Source organism: Cavia porcellus, unplaced genomic scaffold, assembly GCF_034190915.1.
Source record: "Cavia porcellus strain 051 isolate PalLab524CR breed Dunkin Hartley unplaced genomic scaffold, mCavPor4.1 scaffold_9, whole genome shotgun sequence".
Lineage (NCBI taxonomy): Eukaryota > Metazoa > Chordata > Mammalia > Rodentia > Caviidae > Cavia > Cavia porcellus.
In genome coordinates, this window is record NW_026947492.1 from 69,818,071 (window position 1) to 69,842,026 (window position 23,956).

Below are 23,956 nucleotides of genomic sequence, written 5' to 3' on the forward strand. Positions count from 1 at the left end.
TCAAAGCAGGTAAATCCATAAAAGCAGAACACAAATGATTTATTGCCAGATGATGAAGCACAAAGAGAGACTCAGTAATGGTTGTTGAGGGGTTTTTTTTTAGCATTCCTTTAAAATATTCTGAAATTATGTACTAGTGATAGGTACATAGCATTGTGAACATACTGAAAGCCACTCAATTGTGTATTTTGAAGTGGTTAACATTTGAATTTTGTGGTATGTGCTAACATGGCTTTTATTTTAATAAAATGGAAAAATGAGTTAAAATTGTTCTCTGTGTAGTTGGCCATATGATTTCCTGTAAAGTGAAAAAATAGTTGTTTAAGAATATGAGGGGGCTGGGGATTTAGCTCAGCAGCATAAGCACCTGCCTTGCAAGCAGGCAGTTGTGAGTTCACTCCCTGGTACCGATAAAAAGAAAAAAGACAAAAAAAAAAAAAAACAAGAATATGAAAATAGTTTTAAAATGTGTAATTTTAGCTGAGAGATGAAATAAAACTAAGTGTTTGTCAACATACAATTCAACAAAGAAAATATTATATATCTGTATACAGATTATGGACTACTATGCACCTATTAAAGGATGAAACCCTGTCACAGCAACCTAGATGCACCTAAAGGACACTGTGTCAATTTAAATCACCTCGCCACAAAAAGACAAGTGCTGCCACATTTCAAGTCTGTGTGGAATCTAAAAAAGCTGATCCTTTAGAAATTGTGAATAGGACAGTGGCTACCAGAGACTGGGAAAAATGATGGAGGCTTGACAGGGGGCAGGCTGTGGCCAGGAGTGTTCTGCTATATCCAGGTAGTACCAGTGGCACTCACAGCTCTACTACAAAACATGCTGGACTTAACAGGCATGTGCTGCGCAGTTTCCAATCGTTGCAAGAAAGGATTTGAAGTGTTGTCATCAGTAAGGAATGGCAAGTGTTTAAGCATTTGATCACAAAACAATATGCACACATTGTACTCCCAATATCACAAACACACCTGTTACACAACATTCAAAAACAAAATTTAAGTTAAAAACATCGTATACTTGTTTGGATGAATTATTCCATTTTTAATTTAATGTAAATTCAAATGGCAACATTTGGCCTCTTGGACATATAATCTAAATGTCTCTGCTTTTTATCTTTAAAAGATTTTTTTTCTTGTTTGTTTGTTTTGAGACAGACCATGACACCCTCAGTTAAAGTTTTGACTTTAAACTAATAATTACCCTGCCTCAGTCTCCCAAAAAGCTGAGATTAAAGTCATGCACTATTATGCTTGGCTTTAAAAACTTCATTTTCTTTTTCTTAGGTAATTTTACTAGAATTTGTTTTGTCTGTGATAAAACTGATTTTCTATTCATTTATTCCCTTCTTTTCCACACAAATCCTTTTGTATTTGATCAGTACTGCATATTCTCAGATATCTCTGAAAAATATTGATCCTGGAAATATTTTAGGAATGATAAAGATGACGGTATGGAACCAAGAGAGAAGAAATTATAATCTGATCTGACTGTAAGGTAACCAATATTTGTATTCAGTATGTATATAACCATGGTAATTCAAGTATTATTTAGTAATGTTTAATTGTTGCAACCAAATTATAAATACATCCAGGAACACTTACAGAATCATAGCAAGTAGCAAACACTTGAATACAGAAATTAGAAATATATAAGTAATAAACTTTTAAATTTGGAGAAGAAAATGTATACACAAGTAATTTGTATGTGATTATATATGTATTAAACAATATCTTAATAGAGAATAAAAATTTGATTAAGTTTTATTGTGTATAATGGACTAGTTTGCTATCTAAGTAGAGTTCAAACAGATTTTTTTATTTTAAAAACAAACAAACAAAGGATAAAACTGATATAGAATTTCAAAATAAAGGATAAAATGGTACAGAATTTTTAAAAATTAGAAATTAATATATTGCATATTGTTATCAAACATAGACTGAAGTACAAAATAATCACTAGAAAGAACTGCAAAAGCATATATGTATACACACACATTTTTAAGAAGTCATTTCTGGAAAAAATAAAAGGACATTTTCAAGATAGAAGTTGAAATTTTTAATGTGATACTGGTTTTATTGCTTGTGTACAAATATGGACATAAAATGTCTACCAAGTATAACACACTTCTGAAAGAAAAGAACATATACATACTTTCTAAGCCATGTACCAAAAGTATAGGAGGCAAGAACTATTTCACAGTTAGGTAGTCACACTATGTGTTCAATACGAGTTGTGATCAATAAACATTTCACAGGAGAGAACGCGTGCACAAAAAGCACACATCCAAAGAGCAGCTTCATGTGTAAACGCAAAAATAGATACATTATTCCTGTTGTCTAGGTCAGGAACTGGAGAATGTCCCCCTTCTCTTGTCTCTCATTCTCAAACCTAAACACTGTCCTAAAGTGTGGCCTCATTCTATGCCTTAGATAAATGAAAATATATAGCATACACTTCTTGCCTCTTTCAATTATCTATATATTTGAATCAACCACAGTTTGTTTGTTCACTAGTTAGTTGAATGTTGATGGACAATGGAATTATTTCTGGTTCTTGGGCATTATCAATATGCTGAAATTTAGATCTGTTGCAATGTTTTTGTGAAAATATATCAAAATACACTAATTTGTTGATATACATGAATTGCATCTAGATACAGCTGGAAAACTTGGAATAGTAAGGAAAAGATAAAACTGAAATGCAAGAATAAATTTCAAATGAGTTCAGCAGGAGGAAACTGAGATAAATAAACTACCACAGATATTAATAAATATGGATTATATGTTGCCAGTGATTTAAACATTTTTAAATATTTAACTCCATTCTTAGAGACCTAACCACTATGTCACAACGAGTGCTTATTATCTTTCAGGACAGGTATACTTGTCTGTGAAGATTAAATGAAGTGAACATTGAAGTCCTCTATGAGGTCCTCTAAGAGCCTTTGAATTTTGCAACAGAAAACCTTTACTGGCATAAACATGGCTGTAGAAACATCTGAGCTAGGTGAATGTACTCCAAGTGGCCATGTATACAGTTTACTTTAGAGGATTCCTTATTGGTGTGGTGATCTCAACTTGGTTAATGCTAACTTCTCAGAATAGTCTATTTAAGTCTATAATCTGAAGAAAGATTATCCCTTTCTTTAAGTAAGAACCTAATGACACACTCTCGTATCTGCTTCGTTTTCACCCCATACACAATAGGGTTCATTGTGGGAGGCATGAGTAGATAGAGATTAGCCATAATGATGTGTATATGGGAAGGAATAGTGTGTCCCCCAAAGCGATGTGTGAAGAAGGTAAAGAAGGCTGGGACATAGGTGATGACAATGGCACAGATGTGAGCGGTGCAGGTGCTGAAGGCTTTCTGTCGAGCATCTGCTGATGATAAATTCACAACTGCCCGAAGAATCATAGTGTAGGAGATTGTGATGCACAGGATGTCAAAGCCCCCAATTAGGATGGCAACCATCAGACCATAAATGGCATTGACTTGAACATTCCCACAGGATATCTTGGCAACAGACATGTGGTCACAGTAGGTGTGGGGGATGATATTGCCCCTGCAATATGGCAGACCCTTGGTGAGGAAAGTGAAAGGGATGATAAGCATCACACTTCTGAGAAAAGTGAGGAGCCCAGCCTTAGCAATGACCACATTAGTGAGGATAGTAGCATAGCGCAGGGGATAGCAGATGGCCACAAAGCGGTCCAGAGCCATGAGCATGAGCACCCCAGACTCCATCCCTGTGAATGTGTGTACAAAGAACATCTGCACCAGGCAGGCTTTGAAATCTATTACCTTGAGGTTGAACCAGAATATGCAAAGAGTGTTGGGAACAGTGCTGGTACACATGAGCACGTCTGTAAAGGAAAGAAGGGCCAGGAAGATGTACATAGGTTTGTGCAAGGATGCTTCTGTGTGGATGAGGTATATAAGTCCAAAGTTTCCTGTAAGAGCAATGCTGTACATGGTGCACAGGGGAAGCGAGATCCACAGGTGAACTTCCTCCAGACCAGGGATGCCATTTAGGATGAATGAAGCTGGAGTAAAGCTGGTCCCATTTAGAAATGACATAATGACTGTTGGAAAATCATAATAGAGCTACTACTGAACTATTTCTGTAAGTAGAAAGAAAATAAAAAACAGAGCATAGCTAACAAGGTTATGCATAATTTTCTCCAGACTGGTCAAGTTTTTTTTATTGTGGATCAGTGACCATATGTATTCTAGATTTAATATTTGATACACACTCTGTTTGAGTCTATGTCCTGATCATGAGATGTTAACAAGACAAGTTGAATTTGGTCAGTTTGTCTGGATCTGTCTGTGTCTAGTTATCATGTAGTCCATTGCCCAGGTTGAAATAGATCTCTCACTGAAAAACAGGATGAACAAAGATTTTAAACATTTACTGTGTTCCAAGTGCTCTCATGTATGTTAGAAATTCCTAGACAATTCTGAAATGTTAGCAGACTTATGGGGTTCATCACTGAAAGCTAATCAAGTGGAACTAATGAACATATTTGCATGGCTTCAATATAGTTTGAGCTCTAAGTATCCTTTTTAAAAAGTTTCGAAAATACATAAATGAAGAAAAATATAAATCAACCCTTGTGCCAATAGCTTCCTTTAATTAAAATCAGTGAATGATCTTAAAAACATATTCCTCCTTAATGTCATTACAGACTAACTATCTGATTAGTGCTGAAGTAAATAGGTGATGAATCATTGTAGTAAATACATGAGTAAACAAAGTGTTTCTAAGATTAGTGAGTAGTCCAATGGACTCTGGAGTCCAATTCAATGAAAATAAAGATGCTTATCAGCTTTAGTGAAACCAAGGACATGCCATTTAGAACATGGTTCTTTATTTTCTAACCATATAACAATTTCAGAGAGCCATAGAGTCTAATTTTTCTGAAGGCATGTAATTTCTAAAAATAAGTTTTCTGAAATAAAGAAGAAACTTAATATATTTTTAAAAGTCTACTGACTAAGAGGTATTAAGGAGGTCAAAGATATTCATGAGTAGTAGAATATTTGATGTGATGTTATGTGATGAGGAAAAGCAAAGCTGTGAATGTGCAATGGATGTACACACAATGCAACAGTTTGAAGATGTGGGCTACACTGAGCCAGAAGTTGCAGATCAAAAGTAATAAAAACAAATAAAGAAAAAATAGTGTGATGATGAGAATCATCCTTAAAAGAGGACACTGGAGGAAAAATAAACAGGCTGATTTTTTAAAAATCAATGTTGATTTATAATATCTAATGACATAGACAATTCTTTTTAAGGAAACAAGAGACATTTTTGATAACCATTGGGATAACCTTGTACTCTGTTTTACATCATGTGCTATGTCTGTCCTTGGTTTTGACTGACAGCTTTGTTTTGCCATATTTGACTTTATTCTCTTCCAAAAAAAGTAATAATAACTAAGGAGTAATAAAACCCAAAATGTGTAAATTTCATTGTAAAAAAGAGAGGGGGAAAAAGAGTTCTAAAGGATACAACAGCAAGTGTATTTAGGGGTGTTAAATAGCTGACCATATTAATGTTTTTGGTTGGATCATTGAACACAACTGTTTGCAGTCTCATTGTTTGAATATCCACTTTGTATGCTTTGATACTGTGATTTGAGCAACTATCTCTAAGATGATAATATGTAATCTATTAACTGTGATTTCTTACTTTCTTTTTTTTTTGTAGTTCTGTATTACTTGTACCCTTGCACCGCTTTGTTTTGTTTTTTCTCTTTTTCTTTTTAAATAATTTTTTAAAAAAATCAATGTTGAAATTTATAGCACATCTTAGTACATAAGAGGCACACCAACAGGATTTCTATTTGAAATTTAAGGTTGTACAAAATTGCCTTTCCTTTCATAATGTGTTTATTGATTTTATAGCCTTATTTTTCAAAAGATATATACTAAACAGATTACTTATAGGTTCATTTTGAATTGAAAAGTCATTAAAACATCATGACTATAATGGAAGTAATTCCCTGAAATTAAGAGAAGACAAGAAATAGAAAATTATGGAATAATACCTCATCACTCTCCTATTTATGCTAAGATAAATTCTTTTTTCTCAGGAGTGTTGTTATCTGTCACATTCAGCAGTATTACCTTGTAAAATATATTCCCTGTAGTAGTTGTATTTCAGTAGTTAAAATGTGAACATTGTATCCAACGTTTAAAAATAACCTACATACCAGAATATAAAATCAATCTTTATGCCCTATTAAAAGTTAGGAGGTAACATTATATGACAACTCTCTTATTCATTCTCCCATTCCTTTAATGTACCCAATTCCCTTAATAAGAAGAATTCAGCTCCATTTCAGAAATCTGCTTACCCTGAAAGCTACTGAAGTTTCTCAACAAACTGTTTGTATCCAAGGATTAAGTTACATTCATGTCTGTCTGAAGATCTTGATCCTGCAGGAAAAATACAAGATCTATATTGAGACTTTGGAGGGAAAATAGAAGAAACATTCTATTTTCTGTGAGTGTTTTCCAATAAGGAAAACTCAGTTGTTACTTTGTCATTCTACTATAATACCAGAGAACTGACTTCCCATAGATATGTGCATGTATAAATGGCTACATTATGAGAAAAAAATAAATTTGAGAATCAGATATATCTGGAAGTTAAGGGCACTGAGCCATTGGGAGTTGTCTTAAGATTTGTCCCTCCTTACAATCTAGAATTCCAGAGGGCATAACTCTTAGATAATTTAAATAGCAACCATAGGTCTGAATTGGTTTGAACTTTCAGAATTAAATCTATTGGGGAGATAGACTAACATCTAAAAGTATAGTTCAACATCAGGCACACAATTGGTACTAAAATGTTTCTTGAATATAAATGATGACATACTAGCAATTGAAATGTGTATGTATATGCATATATATACACTATATATTCATCAAGGACACAAAGAAACCATATATATATGATTGATAAATTCCTTTAATTATAACAGTTTAGGTATAAATTATTTGGGCAAAGCTAGATATAAACCATCAAAATGTCTGTGAAAATGAACATTTTGTTTTCTCCTTTGCTGTTCTAATGTGTTTTTTCTTGCCTTTTCAGTGGTTGGGATCTCCCTCCTGTGCAATATTTTCCAGGAGTGAAATAATAGATAGCTGTGGTGATTCCAAATGACTCAGGAAAATTAAATTTACTGAGGGTAAAGAAACTTGACTCCAAAAGATCATATGAAGATGTAGATTTGCAGCACAAGCAGAAGCACAACAGTGCAGCAGTAAAACTATTGTGAAATAATAGTGTATTCCTTATTCAGGATGGATATTTGGCTAAATGCCTATGGCATTCTTATTTGTATGCACCTACTGATAATAAAGCATCATCTTTATTTTCAAATATACTCCTATATATAACCTTGAAATGTCATTTAAAATACTTATTGCTGCTAAGAAAATCCTGGATTATATAAAATGATTAACCATTGTGTATAGGGTAGATTATTATGAATATCTTTATTTTTTTGTTTACAATATTGGTGATCAAATCTTTCCCATACTAGGCATACACTTTACTACTGAGTTCTACCCTCAGTCTTAGAGACTGTTAATATTTTTATGAATGGACTTTGAATTTTATAATATATTCTTGTATCTACTAACATGATCATATGATTATTCAGTTTTGTTAGAAGCATTGTTTTATGTTTATTTATATGAAATTCCCATGAAGTAAGACATTATAAAAATGAAGTTTATAAAATTTTAACATGTATATGTTTACCAATATGATATGAAATGTCATCGCCCCCAAATTTTCCTATACCCCTACTCAGTCAATCTCAACCACATTTCAAGACCCAAATATACACTGATTACTGTTTTGATAATGGATTGATATAAAAAGAACATTATGATCTACTCTCTCACATCTTGTTTTTTCATACAACATCATATTTATAATATCTATCCATTTTTTACAGGTGAATTACTCTTTCTAAATTCTTTTTTTTTATTATTATTTAAGAGGAAAAAGAGAAAAACACAAAACAAAACAAAGCAGTGTAAGGTTACACATAATACAGAACTACAAAAAAAATAACAGTAAGAAATCACCTGTTAATAGATTACATATTATCATCTTAGAAATAGTTGCTCAAATCACAGTATCAAAGAATACAAAGTAGACATTCAAACAGAGAGACTGAAAACAGCTGTGTTCAATGATCCCCCCCAAAAAAGTAATAAGAACTAAGGAGTAATAAAATCCAAAATGTGTAAATTCTTTATAGTAAGCCATTGTATGACTATACCATACATATTTATTGATTGTTTCACCTGTATTGACAGGTGTTCATTTGTTCATTTGTTTCCTGTTGCAGTTATCACAAATAAGCCTGTTGTGAATATTCATGCTACATTGGGGGTAGAATAAAAATGAGCACAAATAAACAATCCATTCTGCATCTTGAACACATAGACCTCTCACAACCTTCCAAAGTAATGGACACACCTTCAGTTCTGCCTTTAAAATGTCATGTAAACTCCTCCTCTGGACCTCTCCAGCTCAGTCATGTAGGAGAAGGAAGTTCTTGGACATATAGTTTCACCCTAAGCATAACAACACTGTGCTAATCACTACTGAGTTACTTCCTTTCATGCAGCATAACTGCAGTATTGAAAGCAGCATCAGCTAACATAAAGAAATTATTGAAGAACTTATGAAATTATTGAACTTATGAAATTATTGAAATTATTGAAGAACTTATGAAATTATTGAAGAACTTATTGAAGAACTTATGAATTTATGAAATTATTGAAGAACTCAAAACAGAAATACTAATAGAAATAAAGCAAGATATAAGAAGTTTAGTAAAATAAATGCTAAGCACATCTAAAGAAGACACAGATGGAAGAATGGAGGAACACAGAAAAAGGAGGGAAACTTTTGGTGAAGAATTTTTAAAAATCTAGAATACATGAAACAAATTCAAAGAGACTATCAGGAAATTAACAATCCATTGAAAGCTGACAAAATTGCTTGAAAGAAACTAATGATAGACTATCAAAACTTGAAGACAGGTTTGCAATGCGTGATTGCAAAAGGGAAGATCTCTTAAAAATAACAAGGAACATGATAGGAACAGCCATTTGGAGAAAACAAAACATCGTAATAGGTAGTGCTGATTTAATATCCTCTTGTTTTGAAGTCCCATCAAGCTTTTGTTCTTCTGTCTCCATCGGTTTTAACATGTTGTACCTTATTGGGTTTTATTATATGTGATAATATAAACAAAAACTTTTATAGACAAGGAGATTATACAGAAACAATTGTTCATTTTCTGTTAGTTCATTCTAAATACCCTGTAATACTGTCATTCTCTTGAATGGTTTTACATTGTCTTGATATGTCTGATGCTACAATATACGAAGTTATACCCAAAGATTTTAAGGGAAGAGACACTATGGTAACTACTATTATGTCAAGATTATCTTGTAGAGAAACACTATTTTGCTTAAATGGCTATGTTTTGACCTGCGCTGTTTTGTTGTTATGCCTTCAAATATCTCAATCTCCTTTTTATTATCTACTTTTTCTTGTTTATCCTTTTAAGTAAGGGAAAAATAAATTAAAAATAGTAGGATATATTATAGTAACACACTTTGATTTCCTATTAACTTGATTTGAAACTCTGTATTGCTCTCACCATCTTGTTGTGACTGATTTTCCTCTATTCTGTTATGCTTGATAGTACCAAGTTTGAAAGTACAGGCAACAACTATGAAGACAATACGATTCATTGTGAAGCCCATTCTGGTTGACTATTATCTTCTTTTGAAGTCCTCTAATATCTCCAATGTTTTGGTTTTATTGGTCTTATTCTTTACTGTTTTGTTCAATTTTATTATAACTGTTGATATAGGCAATTCTTTTTAAGATAACAAGAGGCATTATGGTAACCATTGTTGATCACCTTGTATTTTGTTTTTACATTATGTATTATGTCCATCCTTTTGATTTGACTGACTCTGTCCTGGTATGTCACATTTGGTTTTACTTTCTTCAAAAAAAAGGAATAAGAACTGTGGGAGTAATAACCCCCCCAAAAAAAAATAACAAGGAACAAGGAAGTAACAATACAAAGGTAAGAAGATGACAAGAGGATCTATAACTTAAGAATAAAAAATGTGAGTGAAGAACCTGGGGGTCAACACAAGTGAAATACAAAGGCTATTCACAGAAATAATTAAGGAAAACTTCCCAAGATTACCTATAAAGGAAAATCCATCAAAATCATGACAGAGTTCTCAACACAAACAATAAAATCAAGAAGACTTTGGAGCAAAGTATTCCAAACCCTGAAAGAAAATAACCTCTAATCCAGATTGTTGTACCCTAAAAAACTGTCTTTCAAAATTAATGGAGAAACAAGATGCTTCCATGAAAAAGAAGAACTGGAAAAGTTCATGACCACCAATCCAACCCTACAAAAAATACTGAAGGACATTCTAGAGAAAGAGCAAAAAAACACGAGGGTTTCAGAGAGGCCTCAATGACTTGAGCAGACAGTGGAATGAAGGGGAAAAGTATACAACCAATGTCAGAAAATAACATAGCAGAGTTGAGGTGGAGAAATCATGTGCTATGTTCATCAAAACATTGCCATGATCAGAAGTTGGGATGAGTTTTTCCAGTACTTCAATAAGAAATGAGCTCTTTTAGAGACAATAGAAAGAGAAACATGCTTAAACTCAGTAATGAAGCTACATAACTCATATACAAAATTCTTGTGAAGACATAAAAATAAAATTTTAGGTCCAAAACAAGACTCATGTTACTAAGTAAATCAATCAATGCATTTAATGCATAGTAACACATAGTAAATGATTTACTTTGAAATATAATTTCGTGATGTTATTTAACCAACTGACAATTTTGCTCTTCTGTTAACATAAGAAATGAAAATTAATGTGATCATATTTATATGAATGACTGCATTTAATAGTTGAAGCAGAGTTTTAGACAACCACTATAATCATTCATCAAATGAGGTAACTTAGCAGCAGCAGAAGGTTATAAATAACAAATTTAACATAATTCATAATTTCATTTTACATACAATAGAAAAAAAACTTCACTGGTATCATCTATCAAAAGCTGTTATTCTAAAGGCAGTAGGTGACTTATGCCTTCTGTCATGTTATAAAAAGTCATTAAACCTAGCGTCAAATGCACAAGTCAGCACTTTAGGAGTCTCATTTCTGTCAAGGAGATTTGCGCTCTTAGGAGATTCTGTTGATCAGTTGAGTATCTCAGGGAATGGTGCTCAAGAAGGAGTTCAGGTCAAGCCTGAATTGGAGAGCCTTTCTCAAAGAAATAGTAACATAAAGGTCTGAACCCTCTCACACCCATTTTATCTCACTTAACACTGAAAATTCTGCCTTTTATTTACCAGGAAACTATCCACAACTTTATATTCCTTTATTATTAATTAAAACTCATCCATTTCTCACTTTCATAAATACATAAAAGTTTTACTAGACAGGTTGGCACAAATTGTCATACTTTCTAAGCCAATGCACAACTTATAAATTCTATATGGGTAACTGACTGTTTTAATCTTTCATATCTATTAGTACACAGTATAAAATGTGCTAATATTTATAAGAAGTTTTACTTGATTTTTTCCTGCTTTTCATTAGAAAACATGAAAAAGAATTGTTTAAAGTATATGGTCATTCCAAGAGTTTTCAGCTTGAGAAACTTTCTACTAGAGCCCAGGATTTGGAATTGTGCAAGTCATTTGTTAGCTTACTTTTTAGTTTAAGCACTTGTTTACTAAACTCTACTAATATTATAACTCAACTAATTTCAAGAGAAGAGTTTGCCTACAAATTTTTCATGTACTCTGTACTCAGAAACGAAGATACATAGCTGAACGGCACTGCAAAATTTGTATACTCTTGCTCTTGGAGTCAGCTTTCTGATATAGAAATTTTATGGTATGTGTGTGCGTAAGTGTGTGTGTGTGTGTGTGTTACATCTTGAGTAAATGGGTTGGTTCCCTGCCAAAGGGAAAAAATATTCATGTTTTCTGTGTTTCTGCCCACTGTGGCTGCCTAGTCAAGAAGAAGGTTAATAGGAGACTAGATTTCTTCTCACTGCTTTCACATTCCTACAACTGCCACTCATTTCTACAGATACAATGGACCATATGGAAGAGAGGTCATGCTGTTCTTTGCTTCCCATCGAGAAATATATTCACTTTGGGAGAATTTCAGTCCAGTATTCTATGTTTCCTTAAGGGTAATCAAGATTTGCTGCATGAAATCACAACTGTATTAAATGGTGCATTTCTGCCACTGAAGAGAGGACAGGCAGAGAAGCCGTACATGTGATTAGTTCAGGGCTCACATAAAATGACCTACTTGATGAATGTGTACTGAGATTATTTACTATATTTTTTGAGACGGCTTTGAAACACATACATGCCATAGGAATACAGCTAAGACAAAAGCATGAAACTGAAATTGAGGAACCCTGGGGAGTCAGACATAATTTCATGTTTATAATTCAGTAGTTGGAAGAGACTATTTGAAAGACTCATCAGGGGAAATCTGTGAGTTTGTTTTCCCTACGTGCAAATGTACATAGGAAAATATAGACCTAAATATAATTTCCAGAAAACTAAATTTATGTACTAAAACTAAATTTACAAACTATCTGACACTTATGAGATATTTACCTATAAGCCCCTAAGGAAATTTTGTCCTTTTGACTGGAAAATCCCGGGAGAAAATATTGTTTATTTATTAGAATTCCTCAGTAGTGTTTTTCCGCACAAATTTTTTTGTTTTTGTTTTTGTTTTTGTTTTTGTTTTCATTTTTATCGGTACCAGGGATCAAACTCATGACTGCCTGCTTGCAAAGCAGGCGCTTATGCCGCTGAGCTAAATCCCCAGCCCCTATAAATGTTTTTTTTTAATCAGTAATGAATGGGAATATAAAAATAAATGGCATTACATTGATTTTCAATCATTTAGGAAATAAAAAATATATAAGATGATCAAAAATGTTAGTAAACAGAAGAAATTTGAGGCAAAATTTGAGTCAGAGTGACTGAATGTAGCAGGTAATGTATTATCGCTTCATAATTATGGAAGCAAAGAGAGGTGCAAATTTCTTTGAAATGAGAGAAGAAGTGTAGAGAAATCAAAAGCAGTCCAGGCAGAGGAGAAAAGAGATTCCTTGATAAAGATATGCCAAGTACCAAAGAGATAATGTTGCAAGAAAGACTATTTCTCATCTTTCTATTCAATAACAGTACAATTTTACTGCTCTTGGCAGGTGGAGTCTTTCTTAGGAAATGGTAAGTCATCTACTAATGGCATCTACTCATGAAAATGAATTCTAGATTAACAACTACTAATGAAAAGGAGTTCTAATATCTTCATAAGCTCATAGGTACTGTTCCTTTCGTTCAATCATTTCTAATGGCAATCAACTATCTTCTTAGGATATTTTATCTGCATGAATGAACAACATTGCTTCACCCAAGTATATAATCCTGTATCATTTGCTGTTCATTATGTTTGCCTTCGAGAATATTCGAATTAATAGAAAGACAACTATATCCATCTATTTCCTATACTTCTTAGTGCTTACCTGAATTTCATTTTTAAAAATCTTTCAAGTTGAAGGCATCTGGAAATCATATTTTCTTTCTTTAGGATACATTCTTACATTTCAATGTGTAGTTTAGAGGTTTTATGCACTAGATAAAAGACAAAACCTAAAAAGAAGCTTTGGAATTTATTTATCAATTCATTTATTACCCAATATTATTTCTTACATTGAGATATAGCCAAGAAGAAAATAAAACAAAATTCTGTGTCTAAAAATTTGCAATCTAGTAGGTGGGTACATAAAATTTTACTGTGGGATATAGAAAAATGTGGAAAGGGATATTCTATGTCACTATGAGTGAAAGCAAGGGAATTATGATTTCCTATTGGATAGTGGGAAGGTGTTACTTCTAGGAAAACTGAGCAGAGACCCGCAACTGTAGAAAGTGTGCACAATGATCATCACATGAATACACCAGGATGTGAGAGTGGCAAGCGGAAATGTCCTGACACACACAAGTTTGTTAAGTTTAAGAAACCTCCACTAGGTATGGGTGGGCAGGCAAAGGTAGAGTTATGAGACTGGAGGGAAATTGAAAGATTTAAAAAAATTTTAATGACCAGGGAAAATAATACATTGTTTATTTTGCTTTGAGTTAGGCATGAAGAAGTAAGGCATGGCTGCATACAGTTTTACTTTACATACATCTTCTAGAGTAAGATCATGATAACCTCATTAACAATACTGAAGGATAGCAATACATGTTGTGATCATTATATTACAGGTTGTATTGAAATTTTCTGAAATTTATTAAATATTATTTTGGGCAAGCTTTAAAAATAATCTGTTCTCATTTCATCCTGTTTCTAGATTTTACATTGTCTCTGTAGTATTTTAAGTTACCTGTATGTTAACATTTTAAAACTTATTTCAACAGCTATGATATGCACATAGAAAGAAAATAATACCCAAACTCTATGGTAAAATTGACGAGAAGGAGTGAGAAACAATAAAAACTGGGGAAAAATTACATGGGGATTCCCAAATATTGAAGTAAATGACATATATGCAATCATGTATGCATTTGTATGAAAATAGGTGCCTCAGATCAATAATATAATACAAAAATAACAAATATAAATTTTTAAAAATGTTAGTCAAAGGAGAATTTTCATAAAAAATCAAATGCTTAATATAGATGACCATATTATTAAGTTTTTGTTGGATCACTGAACACAACTGTTTGCAGTATCACTGTTTGAATGTCCACTTTGTATGCTTTAATCCTGTAACTTTAACAACTATTTCTAAGATGACAATATGTAATCTATTAACTAGTGTTTTGTTACTTTTTTTTGAAATTCTGTATTACTTGTACCCTTATACTGTTTTGTTTTGTTTTTTCTACTTTAAATAAATTTATTAAAAAATCAAATGCTATCTTGGCGTCTCCTTTCCTGTAATGGAAACCACTATCTGTAATTGTCACAAGCTTCCTCTTCTGTGACTCTGGAAATTGCGGATCAGGAAACTGATACAAATAATATTATGCCAGCTAATGCTATTGCTGTGGGTAATAATCTATCTTTTGTTCCTGAAAATAACTGAATTCTAGTATTTTATAGTTTTCAACAGAAAAGATTTAAGATTGACCAAATTTCAGAGTAAAGAATAAAAATGGAAAGTTCTTTATTTTCAAAAAACAGACTATAAGTGCTAGACACATGTACTAATTTTAAAAAGTTAATAAATTAAAAAATTGATTCCACTGTCTGAGTAAAATTGTTTATAGGTAAAATAAAAAATTATAATTGAATATATAATAGATGGATAAGTATCATGATGTGTATTTAAATTGCTTACAACTATTATAAGTATATGCATATCATACTCATTCACATAGAGACTTGAAAAGAATTAGTAGACAGGAAGTAAATTAAAGCTTAACAGTGTCACTGGCTAAACATGAATATTACAAAATTCATTCACATTGATCAGCTATAAACAGATACCACATAGAATGTATAACACATGCTTTTTAAGTTATAAAACTTGCATGCATTGTTTCTGAAGAAAAACAATTTCCCAACCTTCTCCTACACAGGATTCCTGCATTGGGACAGAAAGTAATGTGTCTCCTAATTGATCACCATGCATGAGGCCAATAGCTCCAGGCTGACACCAAAGTGCTTTATCCTCAGTGGGATTCCTGCACTGGAAGCTGCACATATTCTGGATCTCCTTGCCATTTTGTTTCATGTACATTGTGGTTGTCATAGGGAATTGTGGCCTCATCTATATCATTAGTCATGAAAATGTCCTGTACAGGGCCCTGTGTTACTTCTTAGCTTTGTTGTCTCTTACAGATGTTTCTGGGTGTACTTCATTTGTCGCCAGTATGTTATATATTTTTGGTTCAATCTCAAAGAGATTGATTTCAGTGCCTGCCATGTGTAGATGTTTTTCATCCATATGCTGACAAGCATGGAGGTTGGAGTGCTCATGCTCATGGCTCTGGATCACTATGTAGCCATCTGCTACATACTCTGCACTACTCCACCATCCTCTCCAATACTGTAATTAACAAAGCAAGGGTGGCCACTTTCATTCGAAGTGCATTGCTCATGGTACCATTTACCTTCCTCAGCAAGTACCTTCCCTCCTACAGGGGCAACCCCTTCACCACACCTACTGTGACCATATGTCTGTGGCCAAATTACCCTGTGGCAATGTCAAGATTAATGCTATATATTGTCTCATGGCTGCTGGGTTGATTGGAGGCTTTGATATGTTTTGCATTGCCATGTCTTACCCTATGATTTTCCATTGTGTACTGCATCTGTCATCTGAAGATACTCTCCAGAAAGCCTTCTGAACCTGTACAGCTCACATATATGCTATTGTCATCACCTACGTCCCAGCTTTCTTCAGTTTCTTCACTCATCACTTTGGAGGACAAACCATACCTCATCATATTCACATTTTATAGCCAACATCCATCTGTTGCTACCTCCTTCCTTCAATCCAATTGTGTACGCAGTGAAGACTTAGCAGATTCGTGAAGTAGTGATGAGAGTATTTTTCATAGAGAAAGATATTTTGCATATAAGATAAATCCATTATTTGAGTCCTTCATTTGTTATGAAAGATCAAGAAACTTATCAAGGGAGAGAAGAAAAGCAAAACTGAAACACCTGAGCTTATGAGAAAACACTATCAATAAATGTCCTGGCATAAAATTCATAAATCAGTTGTAGCATATTTCACCCAAAATGTCAAAAATGATGGAATTATAAGACAAAATAATTTCTCTCTTCACACAATTTACCTTTTCTTATGTTATTTTTTATTTTTAAATATAAAAGCAATGATACAGAATTTAAAACAGGCTAATTGTTAATATATTGTATAGTGTTATAGTCAAGGTAGTTGCTCATATTACAAAACATAAGCATGAAAAATTCATCAAACAACGTATGTAAAAACCATTCTTTTCTTTTTGAAAAATTGTATTTAAAGAAAGACAAAACAAAATAGGAAATGGGTAGAAATAATACATACTTTCAAAGAAAAAATAAACAGTAGTAAATCACTACTTGATGTTTACATATTGCCCTCTTACACATAATTGTTCAAGATACAAAAGTGGAACATATAAATGGGAATTCAAACAGCGAGACTGCAAATAGCTCTGTTCAACTATCTAATAAGAACTTAGTAATATGATTATCAATCCTATACACTAAAACATGCACACTTTTATTCATATCTTCATTTATGTTGAGATTAAACAAATCAAAGTAGACTAAAATCACTCTGAACAAAGAATAATAGTATTTCTGGATTTCACATCATGACACTGGAATCAGCACTGGGTACCGTAGTGTCTTTTTTCCTTCAAAGTATTTGTTAATTTCATCATGTGTCATAAGATCAGTTCTTGTAAACTGTTTATAGGTTTTACACAACCATGAGTCTGAACATGTATTTCTATCTTTTCTATATAACAGAGGGAAACAGAACACAGCAGAACAGAACAAAACATATTCCTATAGAAACATAAAGCTAAAAAGACATATAAAAGTGTTGTATCTTATTGGATTTTAATATATAAGTAAAAACTTTTATAGACAAGGAGATTATACAGAAACCATTGTTTATTTTCTGTTAATTGGTTCTAAATACCCTGTAATAATGTTATTCTCTTAAATGGTTTTATAATGTCTTGATATGCTTGGTGCTACAGTATACGAAGTTATACTCAAAGAATTCAAGGAAAGAGACAATATGGTAGCTATTTTTATGTCAGAATATCTTGAGGTGAAACACTATTTTGCTTAAATGGTTATGTTTTGACCTGCGCTGTTCTGCTGTTATGCCCTCTTTTATCTCAATCCCCCCTTTTTTAATTATTTACTTTTTTCTTTTTATCTTTTAATTAAGGGAAAAATAAATAAAAAATAGCAGGATACATTATAGTAACCTACTTTGATTTCCTATTAACTTGATTTGAAATCCTGTATTGCCCTCACCATCTTGTTTTGACTGATTTTCCCCTATTCTGCTTTGCTTGATAGTACCAAGTTCGAAAGTATAGGCAAAACTGTGAAGACAATAAGATTCATTATGACACCCATTCCGGTTGACTATTACCTTCTTTTAAAGTCCTGTAATGTCTCCAATGCTTTGGTTTAATTCTTTACTATTTTGTTCAATTTTATTATAACTGGCAATTCTTCTTAAAATAGCAAGAGGCAGTATGGTAACCACTGTTGATCACCTTGTATTTTGTTTTTACATTATCTATTATGTCCATCCTTTTGATTTGACTGACTCTGTTCTGATATGTCACATTTGGTTTTACTCTCTTCAAAAAAAGTAATAAGAACTGTGGGAGTAATAAACCCCAAAATGTGTAATTGTCATTGTACAAAAGAAAAGAAAAGAAAGTGCCCTAAAGGTTGTAACTGCATACATGTTTAAGAGTATAAGATAGATAACTATATTACTGAGGTTTTTTTTGGATCATTGAACAAAACTGTTTGCGCTCTCACTGTTTGAAAGTCCACTTTATATGCTTCAATTTTGTAACTTGAACAACTACTTCTAAGATGAGAATATGTAATCTATTAACTAGTGATTTCTTGCTGTTTATTTTTTAAAGTTTGTATTAGTACACTTTTTCTGTTTTTTCTTTTTCTCCTTAAATAAAAAAAGAAGTGCTGTACAAGGAGTTCTACCATGGTTACTGTATTGTCTCTTGTTATCTTCAATAGAATGGTTATATCACCAGATATAGTACAATTGAATATATCAGTACATGACAATATTAATAGAAATACAACATTGTAGATAGTGTAGAACTACAAAAACAGGTAGCAACCAAACCAGAATGGGTATCATATAGTGAATCACTGTCATTTTCAGTATAGACTTGATACTATCAACCTTAACAGTTTTGAATAAAATCTGTCAATAACAAACAGCAATCAAACAAATCAGATTTAACTAAGATCAGTCATGATATAACAGTATAAGTTATATAGGGATCCAGATTAATAGGAAATTAAACACGTTTACTGTGCTATATCATGATATTTTTTGGATACCTGGCTATGCCCTCAGATCTAGTGCTTGTATACAAACTGGGACAGAATAAGTTCTATCTAAGCAGAGTGGTGAGAGTAATATGGGTTTTAATTCTGGGTACACTATTAGCAATATCTTATGCTGTCTTTTAAAAGACTGTTATTCCCATTTCACTCTCCCAGGGTGTACTGTGCATTTTTGGGTCTCCTCCACACCCTCAGTTTTATATTGGGGGAGCAACCTGCTATTTAACTAAGTGGTTCTGAACCTTCTCACTCCTGGACTTGATCTCTAGTTATATTTCTTTACTATTAAAGCCTGTATTTCCAACCTATCCATAAATACTGGTATCCTATTACTCTCTGATTCCCTGTCACATAGAGTACTGTTTTCTCATATTTGATTTTTAGTCCATATTCCCTTCTTCAGGTTAATTATATTTCCTATAAAAAGCATCTTGGTAGACTCTACCTCTTGATCCACTCTACCTGTGATTCTCTCTTTATTTTTCCTTAAGTTAGTGTATCTAGGCCATCTATATTAGAAATTATATCCAACCTTATCTGCCTCATTTCTGTTGTGCTCTTTTTCTGCCTTTTTTTTTCTTTTTGTCTTCTTCATTTCACTTTCTTCCCCATTCATTGAGGCCTCTCTGCCACTGTTCCCGAAATCCTGGTACTTTCATCTATCTTTAGAATGTCCTGCAGTATTCTATGTAGAGTATGATTGATGTTTGTGAATTTCCCCCAGTTCATCTTTATCTTGGAATCATCTTGTCTCTCCATTCATTTCTAGAGACAATTTTTCAGGGTACATCAATCTGGGATGGAGGTTATTTTCTTTCAGGGCTAGGAATATTTCGCTCCATTCTCTTTTAGATTTGATGATTTGTGAAAAGAAGTCTGCCATTATTCTGATGGGCTTTCCCTTGTAAGTAATCTGTTTCTTGTCTATGACAGCTTTTAATATTCTGTTCTTATATTGGATTTCTGGGATCTTGATTATTATATGTCTAGGTATGGTCCTATTTTGGTTGTAGGTGGCTAGAGTTCTGTATGCCTCATACATCTGAATATCCTTTCCTTTTCCTATGTTTGGGAAGTTTTCCTTGATTATTTCTGTGAATAGTATTTGTAGTTTCTTTGTTTGTCCCCCTATTTCTTCATTCACATTTTTTATTCTTAAGTTATAGATTCTCTTGTCATCTTCTAGCCTTTGTATTGTTACTGCTTGTTTCCTTGTAATTTTTAAGAAAATTTTCCCTTCATGATCCCACATTGTAACCCTGTCCTCCAGTTTGGATAATCTATCTTTAGTTTCTTTCAAGCAGCTTTGCCAACTTTCATTGTAGTTTAACTCCCTGGTAATCTCCTTGAACATGCTTCATGTATTCTAAGTTTTTTTATACTCTATCTCTTTTGTTGTGCTCCTCCATTCTTCTGTCTGTGTCTTCTTGAGAGGTGCTTAGCATTTCTTTTATTAATCTATTTAGGTCTTGCCTTACTTGGTTAAATATTTCACTTTTGAACTTCTCTATGAGGTTCTGAAGATATCTCTTTATATCCGCTGTTGCCATGTCTGATATTGCATGTTTGCTGTCCTCAATCTACTTTACATTTACCATTCCTGGATCAATGTTCTCAGGGTTGGGGGCTGAGGACCCTTTCTTGTTGCTTGCTCTTCTCATGCTTTTTGTTCCTTCCATTGAGGTGTATATAGGAGGCCCCAATTTCTTTCTTTGTTGATTACAGTTCATCTAAAGCATGCTGATTAGGTGCTCCTGCCCATTGCAGTGTACTGTGGAACTACAAACAGGAACAGCATATGCTGGGCTCTCCCTTCTGGCTTAGTCAAGCTGCTGAGGGCTTCACTGCATTAGGGTCTACTGCCAGATGTAGGAACTTGGTTTGGGCTACCCTGTTGGGTCTCAGCCCAAGACATGACCCAGGCTAAGCACACCCCATCAATCCTGCTTGAGAAAGGAGCAACTGACAGAAGTCATGGCTGCTCCTTGTTCTTGCCAGCCTGCCCCGCCCCAGAATGTCATCTGTCAGAGCCCCTTTTGTGTGGATTGGTTTTATTCCTGTCACTCACTGCAGGTCAATGCAGGTTCCCCACCAGCTCAGCTTTCTGTTTGGTGTGCTGATCTCTGACCTCAGTGTGAGTGCATCTCCAGTGAGTTGATACAGCAGGCTTTCAGGTAGATTAGCAAGTCTCAGCTGCATGAGCTGAAACTCTGCAGCAGGAACACTAAGCCTTTAGCTGTTCCAATAGTATCACTGGGACTGTATGTTTAATTTGTTTCTCTCAGCTTAGTTTGTTCCTGGTTTGGGAGGACCTATCTCAGTTGGTTCAGGACTCCCCATGCTGTATTATTTTTGCAATCTAAGTTGACTATTTCAGGGAGCCTCTGTAGCTTGCTGTTATCTATATTCCATCTTTATCAGAATCCCCTAACTGTTCTCTTCAATGAAATAATAGCAAGTAGTAGTACAATTTTCTTAGCTGCTATTTATATTTTTTTCCATTTCTTTTGTTTCTCCTTTCCTTGATTCCAGTTGTTTCTTTCTGAGCAGTATCTTCTCCTTTACAATTTACCTTTAGTAATGCTTCCTGGAATGTACATGGGGAATGTGATGGTTATAATATTCAGATAAAGTCTTGTCAGTGAAAATATTTGTTGTGGATACTGTCAGAGATACAAGAGAACTGAGGAGAGACACAGAAGGGAATTAGGAAGGCACAAAACAAATTTTACTAGTGTCACAGGGAAGCAAAAAGCACTTCCCCAAAATGACTGTGTGAATTCAAAGGGTCCTGTCATTTTTTAAAAATTTTATTTAAAAGGAAAAAGAGAAAAAACAAAAGAAAACAAAGCAGTGTAAGGGTACAATTAATACAGAACTACAAAAAAAGTAAGAAATCACAAGTTAATACATTACAATTATCATCTTAGAGATAGTTGCTCAAGTCACAGTATCAAAGCATACTAAGTGGACATTCAAACAGTGAGACTGAAAACACTTGTGTTTCAATGACCCAACCAAAAACATTAATATGGTCATCTATTTAACACCCCTAAACACACTTGCAGTTGTATACTTTAGAGCATTTTCCTCTCTTTTTTACAACAATATTTACACGTTTTGGGTTTTATTACTCCTTAGGTCTTAATACTTTTTTCTGGAAGCAAATAAAGTCAAATATGGCAAAAAAAAGCTGTCAGTCAAAACCAAGGATAGACATAGCACGTGATGTAAAAACAAAGTACAAGGTTATCAACAGTGGTTACCATAACGCCTCTTGCTTCCTTAAAAAGAATTGTCTATCTCATTAGGTATTATAAAGTAGAACCAAACAATAGAGAACAAGACCAATAAAACCTAAACCTTGTAAACACTACAGGACTTCCAAAGAAGACAATAGTCAAACCAGAATGGGTATCTTAGTGAATCTTATTGTCTTCAAAGTAGTTGTCTATGTCTTCAAACTTGATACTATCATATAGAATGGAACAGAGTCTAATCAGTCAAAACAAGATAGTGGGAGTATAACAGGACTTCAAATCAAGTTAATAGGAAATCAAATAAGTTACTATAATATATCCTGCTAATTTTTTTTATTTTTCCCCTTAGTTAAAAAAATCATAAAAATAACCAAATAATTTTTTAATGAGTAAGGAAGAGATTGAGATAAAAGAGGACATAACAACATAACAGTACAGGTCAAAGCATGCCAGTTTCAACAACCTAGTGCTTCACCACCAAATAACCCAATTGAATAGTAGATACCATAGTGTCTTTTTCCTTGAAATATTTGAATATAACTTCATATACTATAGCTTCAAACATATCAAGTCAGTGTAAAACCATTCAAGTGGATGAAAGCATTGTAGGGATTTTAGATCCAACTAAAAGAAAATAAACAATGGTTTCTATACTATCTCCTTGCCTATAACAATTTTTGTTTATACTATCACATATAATAAAATCCAGCAAGATACATCATGATAAAACTAATGGAGACAGAAGAGTCATAGTTTGGTGGGGCTTCAAAAGAAGATGATAATAAATCAGCACTAGCTGTTATGATGACTTATTTTCTTCAAAATAGCTGTTCATTTCATCACAGGCAATCTTATCAAGCAGCCGAGAATAAAGCTATTCCAATTAATAAGTGAAAACTTTATAAGGCTTCAGGCCGCATAATGGGGAATCATGGTTACCACTTACTTTTATATATTTGAATCATTACTTACATTAGGGAAAGTATTCGGTATTCACACATGAGAGATTGACTTATTTCACTTATGAGTATGGTCTCAAGCTGCGCCCATTTATTGATTAGTATCTCAATGTGATCCTTCTTTAAAGCTGAGTTGTTCTCCATTATATAGAAAAACCACAACATTTTATCCATTCCTCAGTTGATGTACACTTGGGCTGTTTCCAATATCTGGCGATTACAAATTGTGCTGCTATAAACATAGGTACACATACATCACTGTGGTATGATGCTTTCAGTTCTTCTGGAAATATGCATAGAAGTGGAATAGCTGGAACAAAGGGACTTCCAATCCCAGCTTTTTGAGAAATCTCCAAACTGACCTCCACAAAGGCTGTACCAGTCTACACTCCCACCAACAGTGTAGGAGAGTTCCTTTTTCCCCACAGCCTCTCCAGCATTTGTTGTTGTTGGTTTTCTTGATCCTG

General features: G+C 33.5%; 1 protein-coding gene and 1 pseudogene across 1 annotated transcript; one reads left to right on the plus strand and one right to left on the minus strand.

Moving 5' to 3' along the window:
* Positions 1–3,130: 3,130 nt before the first annotated feature.
* LOC100725014 (olfactory receptor 52N1) lies at positions 3,131–4,105 on the minus strand. Its single transcript, XM_003465328.1, has one exon. It carries the CDS (start codon positions 4,103–4,105, stop codon positions 3,131–3,133), a length of 975 nt encoding a protein of 324 aa, XP_003465376.1.
* Positions 4,106–15,806: 11,701 nt separating this feature from the next.
* LOC100715113 (olfactory receptor 52N2-like) lies at positions 15,807–16,769 on the plus strand (annotated as a pseudogene).
* Positions 16,770–23,956: the final 7,187 nt, after the last annotated feature.

Coding starts and splice junctions, on each gene's coding strand:
- LOC100725014 (XM_003465328.1), bottom strand. CDS start 4,105: ATGTCATTTCTAAATGGGACCAGCTTTACTCCAGCTTCATTCATCCTA.